The 24005-nt window shown below is 41.5% G+C and overlaps 1 protein-coding gene across 1 annotated transcript in view; it reads left to right on the forward strand.

Moving 5' to 3' along the window:
- LOC141008247 (plexin-B2-like) overlaps positions 1–24005 on the forward strand; it is a 179298-nt gene that overhangs the window by 123630 nt on the left and 31663 nt on the right. The window contains exons 5-17 of the mRNA XM_073480510.1: positions 8756–9273; positions 10144–10470; positions 10740–10878; positions 11647–11792; positions 11924–12103; positions 13307–13441; positions 15933–16033; positions 17081–17207; positions 22067–22232; positions 22744–22855; positions 22963–23074; positions 23319–23420; positions 23524–23619. Of these exons, the coding sequence (XP_073336611.1) occupies positions 8758–9273; positions 10144–10470; positions 10740–10878; positions 11647–11792; positions 11924–12103; positions 13307–13441; positions 15933–16033; positions 17081–17207; positions 22067–22232; positions 22744–22855; positions 22963–23074; positions 23319–23420; positions 23524–23619 (2259 nt within the window). The 5' untranslated portion in view covers positions 8756–8757. The remainder of the gene's footprint in view (positions 1–8755; positions 9274–10143; positions 10471–10739; positions 10879–11646; positions 11793–11923; positions 12104–13306; positions 13442–15932; positions 16034–17080; positions 17208–22066; positions 22233–22743; positions 22856–22962; positions 23075–23318; positions 23421–23523; positions 23620–24005) is intronic.

Genomic DNA, 24005 nt, shown 5'->3' on the forward strand with positions numbered 1-24005 from the left:
CTGGATGTGTTCTTGATTGTGTTTCCTTTCAGACCTCACACATCCCAAAACTTTGAGTGTCCAGTTAGTAATTTAACTATGAATTCATTCATGAGGAACGTCCCTAGTACTGGTCTGGTCGCCCCAGGCAACCCCTAAATTCTCTGCCAATGGACCAACGAACATCCCAAAAGCTACCGCTAGCGTAGCTACAAATGTATTAGCACGTCTTTTGGAGGATGTTGCGCCGAAGAAAACCAACGAGAGAAACACTCACACACCATCGCACTGTAAATGTTCACAGTTGAGCCTTTGGAAGCTTCTTTCCAATAATCCCAGTGTAAGTTCTTCGCTGGTGTTCATTGGCTGTTAACTGGTTTTAATGAATCGCGGTCATTTATTGGTGTTTCCTGTATTTACTGCTCGTTGTGTTCTCAGCCTGAGTGTTCTCACAGTCCGTCCGCTGACAGTCGCTCTTTGTCCTCGCCTCTCCCAGACGCCGTTTGTTTCTGCTCGCTGTGTCACTGCCCTGCTGAGATGTTACCAAGTGGTACTGTACTACACTGTGTGTGTGTGTGTGTGTGTGTGTGTGTGTGTGTGTGTGTGTGTAAAGCACTCAGTCTGCTTAATGACTGTCGCCCCCCCCCCCCCCCACAGACCTCCTATCATCAGACTAATCCTCTTCTCAAAGGTCGACTTATTAGAGGCTCTTATTTCGTCATTGTGTAATAATGTCCACTCAGAGATTAATACCGAGCAGAGTCATTCACATCCTCGCAGGTTTGTTCAGCTCTTCATGTCATTTAACAGGTTACTTCCTGCTGTCCTTTTTTTATTACACTGCCCAGTTCCAGGCGTCTGTTAGTCCGTCCGTCACTGATTTGATGAAACTCCACAGAATAATGTCATTTCTTTCCTTTAGTGGCTCTCGATTCTTAATTTAATATAAAGTGAAGTTCGCTTCGAGGGTCTAAAATGGTTGAAATGATAGAAACCACATGAAGTTTTGGATTCAGTATTGGATTAAATCAGTACTGGTATGTAACCAACAGCAATGTTGATACTCGAATAATCCTTCAGGTCTTTTTGTGCCGGTTTCAGCTTCTACAAAATGTGATGACACTCTGCTTTTAGCCGTTTGTTGTCATTGTGAGTTGAATGAGGCAGAAACGATCAATAAACACAAAATTAATGGGCAACTGTTTTTATAATCGATCAAACATTTTTGAAGCAAAAATGTCAAGATTTGACTTTTTTTACGCCCTTGCGCTGGCGTTGGGTTATCTGTCTTGTAAACTTGATATCTCAAGAACGCTTTGAGGGAATTTGTTCAGATTTGGCACAAACATCCACTCGGACTCGAGGATGAACTGATTAGATTTTGGTGGTTAAAAGGTCAAAGGTCACTGTGACCTCACACAACACATTTTTGGCCATAACAGGATGAAAATATAAGGTTAAGACATTTTATATCCAAAAGGTCAAAGATCAACCTGAATGTGACATCATAATGTTCTGCAAGAAACATTCTGGCCTTTATTAAACACAGCAACAGAAAAAAATGTTCAATATTCAGCGGTTCCAGCCTCTCAAGTGTGATAATACTCTGCTCGCCACTGTTTTGTATTAAAATGAACTCAATGAAGCTGAAACAACCGATCAGAGGCAAAATAAAAGGGCAAATATTTTGATAAGTTTGTGCTAAATATCAAATAAGACTGGTTCGTTTTCAGTTTTTACATTTATGGTGTGCTGTACGTTGTTGTACTTGTTTCATATTATTTGAAACATAACTAAAATTTGTTTTGGGGGGAAAAAAAGTCCTTGTCTGGATCCATTTTGTACAATTTAAAGCTTTTTTGGTCATATATGATTTGAAAAAAAAAATAAAATAAATATTTTTTAATTAAAATTTCGGTTAACTTTGGTTTTGGGAGTTTTATTTTAATTTGGGAGATTAATCAATAATACAAATAATCATAAGTTGCAGCCCTGAGTTTGAATATCTTCTCTTTTGCACTCTTTTTTCAACTAAACACTAAATTAGAACTAGTTGGACTAGTTGGACTTTGTATTAAATAAATCCGGGGAAAGAAATTATTTAATTTGCCATTTCCTCTATTTTCTGCCATTTTCTAGACTAGACGACGAAAGAACTGAATACAGGGATCCTTTTCTCAAAGTTTTATTGTCCAGCCGTTCCTCCTGTCACGTCTGGATTCTCCTCCAGGACCAGAAAACATCTAAAAGCCTGGTTCCTCTTTGTTATTCTCTACATTAGAGAATGTGTAATGCCTCTGTGGTCTCTGGGACCGGTGGAGGAGATTGTGTGTGTTGTGATAGATGAGCTATAGCGGCCGTGTGTGTGTGTGTCCTCTTCAGTTTTATGCTTATGTTGTCTCAGCCATGCTCTCCTGCAGGCCCCTTCATTACCACCAATAAGAACTCAATTTCCCCCGGGCTCCGCCAATCATAGCACTCATATCCCCTCCAGGCCCGGCCAATCAGCTTCAATGTTCCTGCGGCATGGTGTCATGAATGGCTAATGGCGCCTGGTGGTGGGCTATGAATGCCAATGAGGGCTTTTCTAACGCAGAGAAAATTTTAACCATAAACAAGAAATCGTGTCTGCAGATTCACCACACACACTGAAGAAGTTTGGTACAGCAGCATGGACGGGATTTTCTGGATCATTGACGTGTGTCGACAGGAAACAGGACAATGGGTGTCTGTCATGCTACGTTCACCAATACCCACCAATACAGTGTAACCGCTGACGGCTGAGTTTCCATAGAAACCCAATCATGTGTGTCCCGTGAAAAATGACGGCTACAGTAGCTTAGAAAATAGCGATATGGGGCCCTCTGTTTGATAAATTTACCACAAACAAGGCAAGAATTAGCAAGCTAGCATGCTATTTCCTTACTGCAGGAGTAATGGGGAACGGTTGGCGGTATTAACTCTGCCGCGGACCAAAAAGTAAACAGCGGGTCCCGGGATTGCTAGCTTATCAGGGTTGCTGCGATGTCGGAGTTTTCCCACCGACTAATAAGCTCATGACAACCCCGGTTATATCCTTACACCGGCTTTTTACATCTAAGAAAAGATGCTCACTATCTGCTTCACATTAAAAGCATTTAACTGGTGACACTCGAGTAGACTTTTATTTTGAAGCAGGCTTTCACAGGACATGCATCGTTTCGTGAGTTTAGCAACGCTATCATTCATCAAAAATGACAATGAGCAACAACAACGGTCATTTTAAGCTTTTTTTGAAATATGTCGGAGTAGTTTTATTCAGTCTGTGATGAAAATGAAGAGATAACTGCACACCTCCAGCTTCTCAGGAAGGTAACTCCCTTCCCTCAAAAGGGAAAAAAGTACTTGCATACAGCTCAATTAAACTGCATTATCACCGACAGGTATGCATTTCTTTATTAATATCACACTGTGTTTTCTCTGCGGGACAAGTGAAGCCACAAAATCAGTGGAACTCAGTTGTGCGGGAGTGAATGTTAAGAATCACAGTCTTATATTTCATTAGTTTGATGACAAACCGACTACAAACCGACTACCACACATAGTTTTTCCTAAATAAGGTCCCATGAGGGAAACGTGAAGGGGCGTGACTTCGTCTCTCCATGGAGGCATCTGCACTTGTTATGTTTCTCCACTCCTTTATTCAGGTTTTTCCATCTGTATCCCGTCTGTAAATGTATTTAAGGGTCTGGCAGGACTCGGTTTGTGTTCACAGAATTCAGGAATGAATATTTTCTCTCGGCAGTCTGCTGCTTCTGAGTCTGTGTGTGCGAGATTACACTGGCACCGACCAAGCAGACGTATTCGGTAGAAAAACTTTACCAACAAAGAGGATAAAAATGCAAATGTAATGGAGAAGTGAGACCAGCCTAAACACTCAGCGACACGCACACACATTTACAGGAGGGAGAGCAGCAATCTGTGTCTCATTAAAATCCCGAGTGCATACTTTGAAAAGTCTCGAGCATTGACCCCTCTGCTAAAAAGTTTGGAGTGAAACTAAATCCAGGAATGTCTGCAGAAGCTCCAGCCAGGGGAATAAAGCCTGACTGATTTTCTTTCTGTCTCTAACCTCTCTAAGCTTTTCTCTCTTTCTAACTTCTCTTTGTAATTCACATTGTTTCTCTGCCTACAAGTCTCTCTCACCCTTTTCTCTCCCTCCCTCTGTCTGTCTTTACATCCTCACCCCCGGGAACGACTTCAAACAAAACTGGTTTACTGACACGCGAGATCTCCGGGGACGACGCAGATCTGAGACTCCATATATGGTTCTGTCTGTCTGCTCGTCTGTCTGTCTGTCTGTCTGTCTGTGTGTTAACCTGTCTGTCTGTCCACGTGTCGGTCTCACATTAATAATTCACCCAGTGAGACAGTTGAATTGTTAAAATTCTCAGATACTTATTTCCCAGGACTAAATATTAAACGTCTTTTCTTTTTCTGTCTCGAACAAAACTCAGAAAATGCACCAAAGGGAAACTTGTGTGAAAAGATGATCAAGGCTGATTGATTTCACAACAGGTGAAAGAGTTCATAAAGTTGATGGAGTCAGATATTTAAAAGGTCCTGAGATTTTCTCACTTGTGTTACATCGTGTAAGTCAAAGACCTCGAACACTGGATCCTACATTTCCCATAATGCAACAAGATATCTTGGTTAGACTCTTCCTGATGGACGACCAAACAAACAGTACTTTCAGGATTATTTAAGATAAGATATAAGTAAAGCAATGAGAATATAAATAAGTTTCATTTTGGCTGCCCACCGTTGAGTCCGGTTCGGCAGTTTTTTCCCGCCACCGTCTCCAAGTGTTTGCTCACGAGGGAAAAGGGTCATGAGATGATTGATTGTTGTGAATGGGCTCTATACAAATAAAGATTGATTGATATAAGAAACAAAACTTCAAAAATATTTACACCATTGCACATTCAGAAGCTGAAATTGGGTATATTGAGATTATTATACGATGATGATGATTGACTCTATTTTCGTGTCATGCACGTAGAGCGTCCGACCCTCGTGGGTTCACAAGACACCAAGAAATACCGTTGCAGTGGTCAGACAGTTACTGCCTTCTCTCCCGAGGTTGACAGAGAACATCTGCTACAGAAAAGGTTCCCTTCTTTAAGCACAGTGCAAGTTTTTCATAATCATCCAACCAAAAGAAATCAGCACGAAAGGAGGACATTTTAGTAGAAAGCACGTCCCTGACATCGTCCTCCGGTGTGGCACTAAACCTGCCGGTCTCCAATGGTAATGGTATCGTTCCTGAGCCTAACTGTGTATAAGTTAAACTTCACATAAGGTTAAGATTGTAATTTCTGCTCAACAGACCCATTTTTCTATATACATATATGAGAAACATCTTGCTCCTCATCTCCTGAATATCACAAAGTAACCTGCTCTGAAAAACGAATGACAATATCAGGATTTCAGCTCCTTTGCCTAGGGATGACTATGCGAGTTGCCCCAAATAAATATCTCTCTAATGACTCTATGATCAGAAATCTTCACAAGTCTATTCCAGAGCTGAAGCATCTGACATTTGTCGTTGACAGGGTGTAGAAACCCTACACAGTATGATAAATGCTCATCGTCATTTCCCAGAGCCCATGGGCAAAGTCTTCAGATTGCTTCTTTTGTCCGACCAACAGTCCAAAACCCAAAGACTCCTCATTTAGTGTCATGAATGACAAAGATAAGCAGCAAATCCTCACGTTTAAGGAGCTGGATCCAGCAGTGTTTGACATGTTTGCTTGAAAATTGGCCGACAGGATTGATTGATATTTAAAATAGTCGGAAACTTGATTAATCAAGTTCTTGTTGCTGCTCTTTTGCTCATCACTATAACAACCAACAAGCCTTCTTATCCTAAACTAGCCCTAAAAACAGATCTGCTGAAATGTCCTCACGTTCCTCACAGGAGATCTTAGAGTCAAACTGTTGCTCACGAGGACAGAAGACTGAGCGCAGACACACACACCTTTTACACCTTTGACACACCGTTTATTCCTGGGCTGACACCAGTCAGGCTTAAGGAAACCAAAGCAGGAGGATGAAAGAAATAAAAAAGAAAAGAAAGGGCCAAGATGGCTGACAGAGCACAGAGATAGATCCCGTGTGGAAAGCAAAGATGATTTTCCTTTGATGTGGCAGATGCACACATCCAGAACAGCTCCTCTGAGATAGAGAAGGTGAATATATCTGCCGTCTTTATGCCTTTTTTTTTTTTTTTTTTTTACTGTGGTGTGGGAGGAAGAGAAAGATGAAATTTAATGAGAGGAGGCCACATCACAGGGATACAGACATGCAGTAGAAGAACGTTGTGTTTTTTAGTTTAGAAGCAAATGAAACAGTCATGATCCGGCTGAAATACTGTGAGAGCTGACCTGCAGTGCAGACACATCCAACGACAAGCACATTTTAAATCCTTACTGCAGAATTAGGCGTTGGAAGGAACCTGTGTACTGTGTAGCCCACCACTATAATCTGCTCTAAACACCTCAAATAACATTATATACTTCTAATTGATCTAAATTAACTTTAATCGCAGTTTTCAATAACGAGCTGACGAAGCTGTAAAACTCCTCAAACCACAAGTTCAGCCAACCAATCAGACAGCAGCCCAGCATCTTTAACTGGCCGTAATGTAATTAATGCTGCCTTCAAAGTTACGAGAGAATTGTGAGCTCGTGGTCGCGACGTGGGAGTCTGGTGCACGACATGCTTGGTGTCTGGTGGTTAAGTCGTGAGAACACTGCTGCAAGGCAACGGCGTGGAGAAGCAACCGAGGCTGAGGCTTTTTCCTCAGACATATTATAAAAAACTCTAAAATAACAATATATAAAGTTACCGTAAAACCATTTCTTACCGGCCACGTCCCAACTCGTGAACTCTGAGCTTTTAGAAAATGTCAGGACAGGATGCCAGACGTGATGCATTTTGTTTTTCTTTATTTTTTCCAATTCTGTGGAATAATATCATGAAACATAATTTTGTTCATTTGTAGCACAACAACATCTGAATTTTTGAGTATATATCTGTGATTATATTTAATTTGCCACAGATGTGAGTTGCTGGAAAGTTGGATATGTAAAAGGTGTAGGAACCCTGTCAAGGACACGTTAACATGGAGATCAAACTTCACGATGAATGGCTAACCAATCCTTTACAGATAATAGCAGCTTTTGACGGGCGTCCACGCACCTCGCATTTTTGTTTGTGAAAAGGGAAAAATCACCAACAGTCTGTGATTTCTGTGTTTCCTGTATTTATTCTGCAGATTTCTTTCTATTATGTTTGCACGTTTTGTTCTCCTTTCAGAGAGGAAAGTGATAATTGAATTTTCCCAGAATGGTGCATTCAGGTGCTTTTACAAAATAAAAATCAGATTCAGTAGACACTCTCAACCTTTGGGAAACAGTGAAGCTTCAATCTAAAAGTTTGTATATGTGTTGGTAACTATATCTCCTGTGTGATACCTCACTAAAACTCTGCACTGCAGCCATTAAGAGCACCTGACTCTTGATATCAGTGAATAGGTAATTTAGGCGAGCAGGTGGTTAGAGAGATAAGTCCTTTCACACTAATAAATCCCTTTGCAATGAAGCGAACTGAGGTGAATTCAATTTGGAGAGAGTAAAAAGCACAGGGGAAGCGCCGGTCAATTGACCACCAATCAGAACTATCTGATAGCTGCTGTAAAAAAACCCGCAGTGATTGGCCGGTTAAGAGCCTGATCAGGGGAGCGTGAATAAATGAACATGATGTGACTTTAAGCAGCTTGATTTATGGGACAGAAAGCAGAGGCGACGCCGCCGCCGCCGTAATGAAAAACATTTTTATGATGAATGATAAAAATTTACGAGGAGGGAAAAATGATCTGCTGAATTTCACATTAAGTTTAAGTGACTCGCTCAGGAATAACCTGATAGTTGCATAAATGGTAAACAGCTTAATAATTAGAGCAGAAAAAATGTTGTGTTATTACAGTGAGCGTGATGTTACTGCACTCTGGAGCCTTGTTTTACAGCCACAGGCCGCCGCTATAATTAAACACACCCATCCAGACTAATGGAAGGAGAAACTCAGTGTGTCACACAACTAATTGCTACACTCAGTCTCTCTCTTCACGCACAAACACACATTTTCCTCTTTTTGTCGTTGCTAATCTAATCTGGCTCAGCAACTCTCACTTTTTAGGCCGTTACCTCCACCTTCTCCTCCTCCTCCTCCTCCTCGTTTTCCTCCAGTAAAGAATGTTCTGGCTTTAATGAGGAGCTCCTCATTATTGCTTCTCTTTGCTCTCAGCGTTCATCCTTCTCTTCTCCAGTTTCTGCTGCTGCTGCTGGTGCTGAGTCCCAAATAACAGAGTCAGAGAGTTGTTGAAATTCTGCTTTGTGTAGCGGACAAGAGAGGGAACAGTCTCTGAAGGTTTACTGTGTTGTCAGGAAATGTTCACAAGACAAGTTCAGGGCTCAAACTTATGAGTCTAACACGATGTCATCTAATGTCTTTTATTGTTCGACCAACAGCCAGAGATATTTTAATTTACAACGATGTAAAACAGAATAAAGCAACGTTTCGGTCACACTTTACAATAAATATCAGTAATAAATGGAAAACTAGTTAATTAAACAGTAGGTAAGGAGTCACAGTTAACATAACAGCTGTGCATTTCACTGTTTGAAACATCCCAAAAGTTTCATCTTTTCTCTTGTTTTCTCTGTTTTTCCTCCAGACATGATGGAGCGGTGGTGGGCGTGGCAGTTCGCCCTGGTCGCCCTGGCAACCATTTACCTCAGCCCCTCCCTGGGCAAAAACACAGAGTTCCTGTCCGACACCCTGATCAACAACGTGGTGGCCGACCCTCGTACGGGCCGGCTGTACATCGGCGCCGTCAACGCCCTCTCCCAGCTGAACCCCGACCTCGAGGTCGAGTCCCGCACCGAGACGGGCCCCAAACGGGACAACCGAATGTGCACGCCGCCCGTCACGGACGCCTGCGAGGAGGCCGTGGACACCGACAACCACAACAAGCTGCTGCTGGTCCACGGGGCCAAGGACGTCCTGGTGGTCTGCGGCAGCATCTTCAGAGGGATCTGCTCTCTGAGGAACCTGAGCAACGTGGAGCAGCTGCTGTACTTCAGCGACACCAAAGGAGAGAAGTCGTACGTGGCGAGCGCCGAGGAGAGCGTCTCCGTGGTGGGAGTGATGTCATACTTCACCAAGGATAGAGACAACTTCACAGTGTTCCTGGTGAGGAGGAAAAACACACACTTAGACACACATAATCATGCATATGTTGTTTCCAGCAGCATAAAAAGCAAAATCTTAAATATCTTCATGTAGAACATTTGCCGAATTAACAAGAAGGCCAGAATAAATAAGATTTTGTCATTGACAGTGTTTCACAAAGATTATAAAGTTTCTCCTAACTCAACAACTCTCAAAATTAATATATTTAATCTGTAGTCAGTTGAACCAGTGTGTTCAAGTAGCTGCTAAATGTTTGCAGGTAAGAAGCAGGACAGGCTGGTACAGCAGCGCTGCTACACACTCATACTTTTTACAAGGAAAGAAACAACTTTTGCATTTAATGCTGAATTTACAAGAAGAAGATTTGTCATAAGTAGCATTTCACAACATTTATAAAGTTTCTCCGAACTCAGCAACTCTCAAAATTGGTGCTTTTTTTAAGGGAGTCTGGATACCTTCTCCCCGGGCAACAACGAAGCAGCCTGTGTGCCATAAATGGTTTTTACACAACATTTTTTAAGTTTCTCCAGACTCACTAACTGAGGCCGAGACCTTTCAATGCAGTGGTGGAAATTATTAAATGTATAAACTATTTGACGGGGCGAGCACTTAAACTGCTGTTCTCATGTCTCAAGTCTTTAGGGAGTCAAGTTTCCAGTTAGTCTCGTCTCGTTCTGTGAGTCATGTCTCACTTCAGTGCACATTTCTGTGATTCAACACTCAAAGAAAACCGAAAACTTCTAGTTTTGGTTTAATGAGATCAGAACTAGAAAGTTAAATGTACTGTATGAGGAAGTAGACGTGCTCCTGTATGAGTCCGAACTTTATCCACTGCCGTGTTTCATGAGTGTATCATCTCTTCCGTCTCAGGTCGGTAAGGGGTACGGCAGCCACGACAGCACCAAGCTGATTTCCACCCGAATCCTCGAGGACTACGGCGACTGGGTGGTTTTCGACAGCATCATCGAGGCCTCGGCGGTCCAGGCCAACCCGTTCGTGTTGCGGTACCTCCACGACTTCCGCTTCGCCTTCAAAGACGGCGGCTTCGTGTACTTCCTGTTCTCGCGGACGCTGGGGGTCCAGGACACCAAGAACTACACCTTCATCTCCAGGATGTGCGAGGACGATCAGGGTTACTACTCCTACACCGAGCTGCAGCTCAACTGCAGCAGCACAAACAAGTACAACAAGGCTCAGGTGAGGACACACTCTGGACGGACTGTCAGCGCTTTTATTAAAAGGGCAGCGGTGACTCGGAAAAACACATTTGGACATTTTACATTTGGATGAGTTTGTGTTAAAGTGTTTTGAGAATGCTCTGTCCTGACCCCCGAAATATTTTCTATTGAACACGCTCTTGAACTTCAATTGATGGGATCTCACTGTACCTCTGTTATATCAGCTAAACACATATTTATAGTTTGAACACCTAACACTCGGGTTTTTATCTCTTCCTCTTCTCCCAGGCTGCTTATGTAGCTGCGCCAGGTGAAGTTTTGGCTCAGAATTTGACCGAATCAGGCCAGAATGGACACGTTTCAGCGTCTGACAAAGTGCTGTTTGTCACCTTCACTTCTGATGAAGACCCGTCCAACTCCGCCATGTGTAGGTGTCATCTTAACGCTGGCAGATCTTCCTGATAATTTATTGTTGGCTGAAGTTTGTCTGCTGGTTGGCAGAATTTTTTAAAAATGTCAGTTAATTTTGGCAGAAAGTTTGACCACGGGACAAGGAAGTGATTAGTTTTTGCTGTGGATTTAGACATATTAGTGCCAATGTGTTATAAAATATGTGACCATGTGGCTCAATTTTCTTTTTTATTTGCTTAGTAACTGTTCTGGAGATTTTGATCATGATCATCACTTGATCTTCATCAATAGAAAGAGCAAAAGTAAAGTCAGGTATTGACCCTAAACCTCGATTTTCCTGAAAAATGTGTATTTTCACCTCCCCTCTCACAGATGTGATCCAGTTTTAGGCAAGGGACATAATTAATGTCCAAAGGTTTGGCCAAAAAATGATAATTTCCAGTATTGAACCTGGTATTTTACCTACAATTTAGGATGAAGCAGTGGTCATAAAGCTGTAAATATCTTTAAATTTTGTATTATTCTTCTGCAACAGTTTCACCACAAGTGCAGCATAACTGTTGTCACATTTTCTTTTAAAGATTTTACAGTTCTTTCAAAATAATACTGTAAGTAATGAGGGACATGCAGACTCGGCTGTCGTATGTTTTCTCTAAGCACTTTGTCTTTTATTCCCTGTCAGAAAACATGGACTCAGATCATTTGTCATGTATGTCTGTGATAAATAAGAACAGAGCGAACTGAAGGAAACGGGTAGAGACGGTGTTCTTGCTTCTGTTTGTAGGTATGTACCCTCTGCGCTCTATTAATAAAAGGCTGGTGGAGATAATAGGAGCCTGTTACAGCGACAACGGCATCATTAACGAGAGGGCTGCTGTCTACTCGCCGTACTCCTCCAAGGCTGAAGAGCTGTGCAGCAGCAATAATCAGGTGAGAAAATCTTTTCTGTGTGTCAGAGATAAAGAGGAGCTGAAACAAGAGAGACGAATATCGACAGCTGAGTCAATAACTCTACATTAATATGAATGTCTGACCGGTGATTTGAATTCGTCTTCCCTCAGAATAACATGGCCCTCAGATACAAGTGCGGAGCCGAGTTCCTGCCCTCCCCTCTGGCCAGTAAGGCCGAGTTCGCCTTAACGGCCAAGCACCCGTTGGTCCGTAAGGGTCACATGACGGCTGTTGCTGTGGCTGTGGAAATGGGGCACGCCGTGGCGTTCCTGGGCACCGCCACTGGAGAGGTAAAGACTCCCCGGCTGGCTTTTCTTTTTTCCTCTTTCCTTCTCTGCTTTCATTCACTTTCTTTTTCTTTGTCACCCTTTTTGTCCCTTCTGAAAGGTGAACAAGAATTCCCCTTTCTAATTATAGTCAGTTCAAACAGACACAGTTTCCTGAGCTCAGATGCAGCGATGTAAAGAAAAGTACCCAAAAGTCAAGACGTCATGCTGAAATATGACTTTGGTAAAAGAGAAATGTACAATATTTGCAATATTTAAGTTTTTAATGCTGTTTACTGTTTAAACGGTATTAAAGTAGGCCCATATTCTCAGGTTTGTGAAGACAATTGACAGCTTGTTAGCTGTTTTCTGAACCTGTCCCTGAACACACCAGAACAAAAAAGACATTTGTAAACTATATCTTAAACATGACCACATTTAAGTTGTGCTCCACACAAAACCAGGGAGTAGAAAGTGTCTTGTAGGCCTACTGAGCAACAAAAACCATTAGCTAGTTATCTTGCTAGCTAGCTGGTTAGCACACTAAAGTGTTCACAAGTAAGCTTTTTTTTAAAAAGTATTATTTTTTTGGGACAGCAGTCAAGCAGACAGATAGCTCACTTGCTAGTTAGCTCATATGGGCCTTGATGCTGTTCTGTTGTCTAAATTAAAGGTTTAGCTTCTTACCTTTAATGAATTTGGATGGAAATTTTGAGTAACACTTTATATAATGAGTCCTTATGTTTACTGGAGAAGAGGTGTGTTGCACCACTTCCTGGTGTTGCACATTAATTTAATGATTTAGCATGAAACTGAAATGTGTCTGCTGGCAAGCAATCAATCAAAGAACAAGAAGAATAATATCTCCACTAGTGATTGTGTACATTTTTACTTCTGCAAAATAAAATGTGTAAAATCGACACACTCAGCACTTTATTTGAAACACTTTGTTTGCTGCTCTCATCATTTAGGCCTGACCCAGTGAAACAACACATATTGGGCATTTTTTGCTAATTAACAAATGTCACGTAAGCACTAACGCAGATAACCTTCTGTGAATCACCAGCTCAACAGACCTTTCTTCTTTCTTGTCTTTTTTTTTGTCCTTCGGTGTAACGTCATAGGTTTTTTATCTTTTTGCACTGAAAAGCAACATCTATTGACCACAAAAGGGTGTTGGAGGGTGAGATTTAAATGCGTACTAATGCATTTTTCTTGTTCCTGCAGGTGCTGAAAGTGCATCTGTCGGCCCAGCCCGAGGTGTACGGCCGAGCGCCGGGCGAAGTCACGGGAGACAAGGTCAACAAGAACCTCCTGTTCGATACGAGCCTCCAACACCTGTACATCACCACGGAGAAAAAGGTCAGACTCACTCAGACTCTGACGGATTGATTGTTCTTTTTACTAAATCCATTTCTCTCCGCTTCCATCCATCGAACACCTCCGTGTCGCCACATAAAGAAGGTCATGTGCTTACTTCTTCCCTTTTATTTCATCCATCAGGTCAGGGACTTAATGAGCCTTTCATTTATTCTGTCTGTCTTATTTGATCATTTATTCATTCGTTCAGCCAACACCAATACATCCGTCTACATTACCACACAGAAGTCAGCCATTGATTTATTCACTCGTTCTCCTCTCCCCTTTGTTTTCCTCTCAGCTTTCTCCTCTTCATCTGTCTTTCTCTTCCTTTGTCCTTTCATCTTTCGGTCGCCATCATTCTCTGTCGCCACACCGAAGTGGAATTGATGTTATTGATTCAGAAATGAATTAATTAGAATGCACTTCAAGAGGGCAATTCACTTTGATCAAGTCAAGTGACGATACTCGAGCTTGTTCCATCTGCTCATTTAAATTTATTGGACCTGCCTCTTTTTGTCAGGGAGGAAAATGAGTTCCACAGCTGGCTGGAAGAAGTTCTCCATTAAAATACCATCCACAGACCTTTCTCTGTCAAGCAAATATTACATGTGGGAGGAAAAATCGAAAATACTATTAAGGGATGTACATAAAGGATTTATTTATGTTTCACATCACGGGATCCAAGACAGACCGTTCTCGAAATGCGTCTCGAGTGACCTCTTGTGATCGGATCTCACTTTACCGCTCTATATGCATATATACACCTACATCACTGTAACAAACGATTACGTTTTTGTACACAAAGAAAGAAAAATCTTCATGTATAACTTTTGCCGAATTAACAAGAAGGCCCAAATAGTTAAGAACGTGTTGTAGACAGCGTTTCACAAAGTGTTTAAAGTCTCTCCTAATGCAACAAGTCTTAAAATTGAGCGTTTTTTAAAGGGAGTCTGGAAGCCTTCGTCACCGGTGTCAAATAATGAGCCTGTACTGGTTACTGTTTACCAAATTTGTAAAATTTGACATGTTAACCAGCAATAAAATGTCTTCTTTCATAGATTTAGTTTACAAGAAGGCACCAATGATTTAGAATTTGCTGTAGCCGTTCAACAAAGTTTGTTCAGTTTCTCCTCACTCAACAAGTCTTAAAAACAAGCGATTTCTTCAGGGAGTCTGTTGATACTGTAATGGTTAGTTGAAACAACACAGCCAAAGAAATATCTTCATGTATAATGTTTGCAGAATTAACAAGAAAGCCCGAATAGTTAAGAATGTGTCGTAGACAGCCTTTCACAAAGTTCATAAGGTTTCTGTTAACCCAACAAGTCTCAAAATTGAGCGTTTTTTTAAGGGAGTCCGGTGATTTTCTACAGCGATGACAAAGAAGCACTTTTTACAAGGAAATAAGCATCTTAATGTTTTGAATTTAATGACGATAAGATTTACAGTAAAGTAGCAAAGATTTAGAAATTGTCGTAGCAGTTTCACAAAGTTTCTCCTCACACATCAACTCTTAAAATCAAGTGATTTGTTAAGGGAGTCTGGTGATATTGCGGTATCTAGTATAATTGTTAGTTGAAACAGATTGTCGCAAACATCTGCTGCTAACATAAATGTATCACACATCTTGAGTGTAACTGTTAACACATGATCAATTATTGAGGCAGCGCATCAAAACTGCTGACAGCTGTGAAAATAAAACCACAAAAACAAAACACATGTCCCAAATGAATCCTAGAGTTAGTGCTTATTTATTTTCTCCAGACATTCTCCTTCAAAAACAAAAACAGGAATGATCATGCAGGAAAGTTGCCTAAATCACAAGTCTCCTCCTGCACCGACTGCGGCCCCATTCAGAGAGCATTAAGATTACAGGGGGAGGTGGGGATTAAATATTCACTTTGCTCTTCGGTAATTTAACTCATTTGTAGTTTTAACTTGGCCAAAAGAGGAAGCCAGCAGCCTCCCCAGGAGGGCTCGGGGGGATTGGAGGGGAGGCGAAGATGCTGCGTGACGTGAATTCGAGCCAAAAATTAGACTCCTCGTGAGTCATAACTCATCTTAACACACAGACGTGAAACACATTCTGATAAATCATAGGAACAAGATGCTTCAGAGCTTGCCTTAGAATAGTCATGTTTTTAAGTTTGTTTCAGTATCAAAGTAATTCAGTGGTATTTTGTCTGAACATCCACGAGTGCGCAGAAAACAGGACCTGCTCACGGATAATTCGGCATACTTTAAATGGTGCTGGGCAGGATTAAAACCACCGAGCAGGTAGCGTTAACATCACTCCACCTCCCCCAGAGAAATACTGAAAAGCCAGTCGTACTGTGATCTGAATGCTAATATAAGCATAAAATTCTTCCACATCCTCAGCTTTAAATCAAAGGATTTCTGTTTGCCTGAGGTTGATCTTTTGCTCTGAAGCTCCTACACGTTGTTCACAATAACCCCTCCTTCACAATAAAAGCCTGTCTTATGTGTGCAGATCACCAAGGTTCCAGTCCAGGCCTGCCACCTGAAGACAGACTGCCAGTCCTGTGTCGCGATGAAGGATCCGTACTGTGGCTGGTGTGTCCTGGAGGGGAAGTGAGTCACTCTGTGTGTGCGTTTGTGTGTACAAAGGTCTCGACAAACATTACGTGCATCAGCAACCACCTGCTTTTACACGTATTGCACTCGGCTGAGGTGGAGAAGTTGCTGCATTGATGAGTCAAAGTTCAGAAATGTATTCTGATACAGTATCACAATGTGGAAGTAATGTAACTTGATTACTTCCCTTTTTGATCAACTCAAAACCAAACATATGCAAAGAAAGATAAGATAAAATAAATATCAATAAGATAACTTTTTTGTAATCTTAATAACGATCATGGATTGTAACCAAGTACGTTTGCTCAAGTATTGTACTTAAGTGCAGTTTTGAGGTACTTGTACTTCAGTATTTTTATTTTGTGCAACTTTATACTTCCACAACACTACATTTTGGAGGTAAATATACTTTTACAACACAAGACTTATTTGACAACTTTAGTTACTAGTTACTTTGCAGATTACATGCTGCATCAGAGCCAAAGTAGCTAATTTTTAAATTGATTTTATTGGCAATCACATAAAAAAATTCCAATAATCCAAAAAATTCTGAATATCAGGCTCAATAATTGGCCGGGCCAATAATCAGTCGACCCATAGTATACAGCATACATACACGTACATGTATAATTTAACTTTTACTTATACTTTTGATACTTAAGTACATTTGATATCAGATACTTTATGACTTTTACTCAAGTACTGTTTGTATGGGAGACTTCCACTCTTACCAAAGTAATATTTTAACACAATACCTTTACTTTTACTCAAGTATGTCTTTGGAGTACTTTTAAAACACTTGAAATTATGTCGTCCGAACAACAAAATGAAATGGGGAAAGTAAACGGCCCATTATAGAAAGAATAGAAAGAAGAGAGCCATTGTGACTAATGTTTGCCTGCCTCCCTGCTTGCCAGCACAAGCTCATGTACTATTTAAAAAGTTATGACTTTGACATTTATTTATTGAAATTCATGTGTGAAAAGTACTTGAGATTGAATCATCATGGACGTTTGATATTCTCTCCTTCTGCCTGACTCTCAGGTGCACCAGGAACCAGGAGTGCAGCAGGTCATCTGAGGAAAACACCTGGCTGTGGTCTCCCAACAACCAGTGCGTCAAGATCGAGTCCTTCAATCCACCGAACCTCAGCTGCAAGAAGACTCAGCAGGTAGGAAAAGAGGGTGTGAATGAACATGCGTGTTTCTCCGAGTGTTTCCCTCTGTGGGGTGGAATCCCCCCTGAGCTAAGTTCAGTTCTTGCTGAGCTCTGCTTAATTCAAACCAGCCGAACCTCCTGAAACGCTCACATACTCGGAGGTCTCTGCGTCTGTGTTGTCAGCAGGATTTCAAACAGATTCTTAACCTCTGGTATGAAGACCTCCAGGGGCCCTCAGGGGAGTAACAAAAGAAATCAAGACAATTTGAAAGTACATTGACATAATTTACAATTTTCTGGACATCAGCCAGATCTATATTGCATAGAATCTACTTTGTTTGTGCTGACAGTTCCTTTGAAAAACAACTTAGTAGTTTGCGCGCTGATTCAGCTCAAAAAGTGAGATAATGCTTCGTTGGAAATGGTGTCACGCCCGGAAAGTGCTGATGGCGCGTCGTTTCGGTGAATCACACATGAGCAACAGCACCAACACTGATAATTTCAGTCAAAACAACACTGTCATTGTTGACCTTGTTACTGAAATTTCAACCGCGTCTACTGCAGGAGGTCTCAAACCGCCTCAAACTGCCATTGTCACCCCCACAACCCTCCACCCCTCCCTCCGGCCCGCGACGTGATGTCAAAAACATTATATAATCCAGGCCGCAAAATTATTTAATATCATATGCAAATTGAAATAAAAACACAATTCTATTTTTAAAAAATTCTCGTGTTGACTTTTATTTTGAAGTAGACTCGTCACAGAAGAGTCAAAAGTGCATCTAAAGAGCTAAACAGGTGTCATTTTAGACATTTGTAGACAGCAGATCCACTTTAAATGTGTCTGGAAGTAGTTTTATTCAGTCTGTCGGAGTGTTGAACAAGATGAAGCTGTTTGATGAAAAGCTTTAGTCGACAGGATGCACACCTCCAACTTCTCAGTGAGGTAACCAACTCCTTTTCCCTCGATAATGTTATCAGGTCCTCTGTGATCACTGAGTTTAAGTCTGACATATTGCCAAACAGGCGCTTTTGCTTTTTGCTTTGACAACAAATCCTCCGTCATCGTCCTGTCAGTCAGCTGTGACTCCTGTTGCCGCGACTCCGCTGCTGCACAGAGTAGACGCCTCTGGCAGTTTGTCGGTTTAGGGTCATGTCGTCTGCAAGCCTAGTGCAAGATTTAAATAATTTATACATAAGGAAAAAAGATTTGCACTCTTAAAAACTAATGTGCATACAGATGTGTATTTAAATATGAAGAACATGTGGGCAGAAGTGCTGCCAACTACTTTTTTCTGAAACATTGCACCTTCTTGTAGTGCTTGAACACTGAAGTATCGAGGTGACGATACCAGAATACCAAAACCAAATGCAGTGGCAGCCATTTTACAGGCTACTGAATACTATCAGAGGATACTGTGGTGCAACGCTCTATCTGAACCTGTCGGCTGAACTTTCTGAATTAATGAGGAATTGATCAAAGAACTGATTTGGCCAAAAGACACGTCGTCCTTCAAGATGTACACCAGACGGTCGACTAACCTTCACTCTCGTCATGCCTTTCTGCTCTAAGTCCTGTGTGCACAAAATAAGAAGCACAATGCTTATTCATGATGTGGTTTAGCTTTTAGAAGACGTTCGGCAGTCTGATGTAAACAAGTTTGAGTTGAATTAAACATTAAAGCAGCGCAGGTTGATCAAGGACAGGAAGGTGTTCTGTATGTAGATTGTGATATTGGTGATTGGTGATTTTAGTAACATGGTTCTCACAGTCGTCCTCATCAGGCAACAAAACAACATTATGGGCGCTCGATAATTACAATCAGGTCAGGTTATGATAAACAAGATGCTAAATAGAAGTAGGTGGTTGGATCCTGTTTGAAATGCAGCTGTAAGGACGAGACTTTGTGTGTAGTTTCATATTTGTCTGGTTACTTTCAGAGCAGCTCATTGGGTGAAAGTTCAGGGATTTTTCCAGGTTAAACTTCACACTTTAAAGCTGCACTACTCGATATTTTTACATGAATAATGGATCAAATAAATCCTGTATGCATAATGTGAAAGATGAAAGGAAAAGACTTATCTCCAACTCTGTGAAACTTTTTGGCGCCTTTCAGCTCATTGTTTTGGTTTTCTAGCCCCCAACTTTTCTGTTCTGGTTCAGTTTCACAGCTGATTGGTGAAGACAGCGGAGCTTTTAGCCGCTAAAGAGTCAGATGTTTTTTTCAGGAGTTAAAAACAGAGCTGTTTGAATATTGGACTCAAATTCACAAAGTGGACACAAAAACGACTCTAAATAGATGGTAATGTTGCTCCATAACCGCTAGATGTGAAAATAAGAAACTATTTGCCAACAAATTTTTCATAAAAGGTGATTATACGCCAGTGTTGTGTTCACAACCTCCTGTTGCTCATGTTTTTAATGAAATGTTGGAAAATTGTTCTTAATTACCCTTTTTTATGATACCACAGTATTACACCCAAAAACTAAAAAAAGATTTGATGAATCGGAAAATGTATTGATTAAATCAAAGCATTTTGTCTCATTCTTCTTCACTGCAAGAGTGTCTCTGGGCTTGTAAGTTGGTAAAGACACGCGCTACCTTACAACCCCAGAGACACTGCAGTTATGACAGACAAAGAGGTCGGTGTGTTTACTGGGGAAACTACAGCTCACAGTCTGCTGTCTCATTTCCAGCACTGGCTGTTTGTTTTACAAAACACAAACATAGCCCATTAACAACAGACAACCACTTAACATACTGTACAGTTAGGAAATAGCACGCTAGCTAGCTATTTCTTGTCTCTTTTGGATGTAATTAGCATGGAGTACCAGGACCGTAAGGCTGTTGATTCTTTCCACATATGAAAACGATAGACGCAGGCCAATCAGAGAAGGAGTAAGGCAGGTCTTTGCAAAATATCTTTTGGGATCCATAATAACATGTCCTTTTACTTTTTTAGTATCCAATTTAAAACTTGATTTTTATACTTAAACATAGAGTATATATAGTTATTAAGTCAAGTCTTTAGGGAGTCAAGTCTCTGAGCAGTCAAGTCAATTTTCAAGTCGCTAAGTCTAACTCGAACCAACTCTCAAGTCTGCAGCTCTGCTTATTTCTGGTTTTAATGTGATTTTAATTCATCCTGCATCACAATGCACTTCAGATGAAGATGCTATAGTCTTTCAAAGTAACAAATACATTTGGAAATTGTACATTTTTGTATATCGGCAGTCCTTAGGATTTTAATTTGAACTTCATTACCTGTGAGTCCTTTGAGATGACGGGCTGGCAGGAGTTGACTCGTAAAGTTTGACCTCAGCAAAACACTAGAAATCTTCTGGGCCCAGGTTGATGAATCAGCTGCAATGTTAATTAGGGAGTTTGGGACTATGGTCTCTGTTGCAGCTCCTAGTTTGTGATTTTAATCTGATAAAACAGTCGGATTTTGGCTTTAAAAAAATGAAAAAAAACTTCGCCTCATGCAGCTTTACATTCTTAAAAAGAGGGAAACGTCTCCGCTGAATTCATTCAGGGGCTTCTCCGTTTCCCAAGATCAAAAAGTTTGAAATTAAAACTTTAGCAGTGAAATTAAAACGTCGGAGGTCAGCGAGGAGTAATGAGGAACTGATGTTTGAACAGCACAGTTGAATATCAATTATTTCTGCGGCACACACACATACACACGCACAGACTCACACATAGTTGCATGCGTGCACACACAAAGGGAAGTGTATGCAGGATTTATCAAGGTCGGCCAGTCGTACTTAGATTCTCACTTATTCTCTTTCACTTACACACATTTCTTTGTTGCTCGTTAACACACTCACACCCAAGGTCATACAGTCCCTCCTTTACATGCTCCCTCTTCCCAAAACATCACTGAACACAATCAGTGTGTATGTTTTTATGAAAATAAACACTTTGAAATGCATAATATTACAATACACTGGTGCGGTGCCTGTTCAAAGCGTGCTGTTCGCCCCAGATTATCTGGTAACGTGAGGGGTTTACAGATCCAGTCTGAAGCCTCCTGACTGACAGACTCATCGGGGGCTGCCTCGATTATATTAAACATGTTTGATATGTACGATTTAAAAAATCTGGATGATTACATCGGCCAACAGCAGCCAATGAGAGAGCCTGTAGCAGCTGACGGTGCTGCCAAACAATAGTAAACAACCCTAATGACCCTATGTTGACCACATCTCCCCGCTCATCCAGACTCTTCTAACGGTTGTTTTTGTTTTTCTCTCACGGCAACACGTTACTACAAGTTGTTGCATCACGCTAATTTCCATTTTGTTTACGTCTACTTCCCCATGAGATCACATGAGAGGGATCAAGTGTGAGCACAGCTTCAATCACTGTTTATTCAAAATGTATTAGTATAGTACTGCACTTCCTCGAGTCCTCAGCAACAAACCTGCCTGGTGGGAAGTAGATCGGACGAATGATATCTCGAGATATACAAATAACATCCTTGCTTTATAGTCAGATACTGGTACTAAACTATAAAGTCACCTGTAGCGAGATTAAGTGACAATGAAAATAACTGTTAGTTGCGGCTCTATCTCCTGCTTTGTATGTGGAAGATAAACCAGATGTTGGCTACACAAACAACTCATGTTAGCCGGATACATGCATAATTATCTTAATTACTTTGTCACACCCAGTGTTATTCTGTCACTCATACCCAAACACAGAAAACACACGTTTCTTTATCTCACTGCAGCCGGTGGAGCTGTGAGATGAAGAATAATTCATCTTTCACTCAACTCTTCTCTTCTCTCCTGATTCCTCCTCCCTTCTGTTCACCTTTGAGTCTCCATTAATCCCACTCCTTCTCTTTTTCACTCTCCTTCTCCAGATTGATATCAACATCCCCACTCACCCCAGACTGAGGCCGTCCGATACGCTGATGTGCGTTTTCGGCAATTTCACCAGCAACGCCGTGATGGTCATCGGCAGTCAGGGGCTGGTCACCTGTTCTTTGCCTGAACCCTGGGAGATCCCACCCACTCCCGACCAGCAGGGTAGGTCCACACACGGATGCACAAAAGTGTTTTCTCTTGCATTTGCACCGTCTTCTTTGGCGATTCTGTGTCACAAAGGATTTTAAAATTACTTGCTGTTCCTGTATAAAGACAGAACGCTTTAGGGCGGATGTGCCTCTGCTTTTAGATCATCTGGGGTTTTTATGAACCTCATATCTGGAACAAACTCCCAGAAAACTTGTGGAACAATTCCTTTTCAATATCACTAAAGTAAAGCATTAGATTGCTCGAGCTTTTTGGGAGCAACGTGGGACAAAGTGTTGCCTGTGAGACTAAACTCAGGGAACAAAAGTCTTTTTTCATCCGTTAACATTTTTATAGCTGAGTGTTACAGATTCAGTTTTATTGTATTTTCTTTATCTCTCTGTGTGTGTGTCTGTGTCTGTGTCTGTCTGTGTCTGTCTCTGTGTGTGTGTGTGTGTGTGTGTGTGTGTGTGTGTGTGTGTGTGTGTGTGTGTGTGTGTGTGTGTGTGTGTGTGTGTGTGTTCAGACTTCGTGTCCGTCCCAGTCAAAGTCATGGTGAACGAGAAAATCAAGGTGACGTCTGGAGAGTATCACTTCTACAACTGCGCCGCCACAGTCAGGAAGAACAGAAACACACCGTGAGATACAACACACACACTCACACACTCACACACTCTCACACGTACAATACGCTTTGAATACACACATCATAAGAGATTAATGTTGTTGTTTTGTATGTTTTCAGGTGTATCGCGTGTGTGACCAGTGAGTGGGGCTGTCAGTGGAACGCTCGGGATCACAGCTGCAGCGACCGAAACGACGCCGTAGATGGAGATCACGTCGTTAAACCACAGAAGGTGAGTGTGTGTGTTTCTGTGTGTTTCTGTGTGTGTGTTTGTGTGTGTTGTCTAGATGGCTATAATAATGAAATAATAGTAAGCTGCAGCTCGAATGCAAAGTTACTGAAAAACTGCAATTCTTTCAATAAATGTTTTGTTTTAAATACTTCAGTGGGACTAAAATTGTCATTGAACATTGTTGTTCTGTTATGTGTTGATGTGATTGTTGAACTCTGTATTTATGTTTCTTTCTGCGACTCAGCCGGACAGTTGTCCTCAGTTTGAGTCTCCCGAGCCGCTGTTGATCCCCGTTGGATTTCAAATCCCCATCGGCTTCCAGGGCAGAAACCTGGAGATCTACATGGTGAGACCGGTCAGACCTGCACACAGTCACCGATCAATATTATCATCTACTGTGTCGGGCTGTAGTTTATTGTCGTGAGTGACGTCCCCCTCTGTGTCTCCAGGGCCGGAGGTTTTCCATGGGGACGGAGCTGATGAAGCACACGGAGAGGGAGGTCCTTCAGGAGCAGGGGTCAAAGTTCAAGTTCACAGGTTATGAGGTCAGTGTGGAGGACGATGAACACACACAGGAGTTAATCAGGAGCACTTTAACATGTAGAGTGAGATGTAAACATGATGTCCAGGTTTCAGCTCCCACTTTCCACTTGGTTAGTCAGCTGGTTGATCCACTACGGTGGTCCGGACTGAATGAATCCTGCTGACTGTGTAGATCTACTGACTTTTCAATGAGATATCTATTCATATCTTATTTACTCCATATCGTTGACAACTGCCGGATGGGTTGCTGTGACATAACTTAGATCAGTGGTTTTCAAACGTTTTGTGTCCGAGGCACACCAAAGGACAAGCCAAAATCTCAAAGCTCAGCTGTCCGTGCAAAATATCCTCTATGACACATGTTATCTGATCACTGTGGACATGTTTA

The sequence above is a fragment of the Pagrus major genome, chromosome 14 (assembly GCF_040436345.1).
Source record: "Pagrus major chromosome 14, Pma_NU_1.0".
Lineage (NCBI taxonomy): Eukaryota > Metazoa > Chordata > Actinopteri > Spariformes > Sparidae > Pagrus > Pagrus major.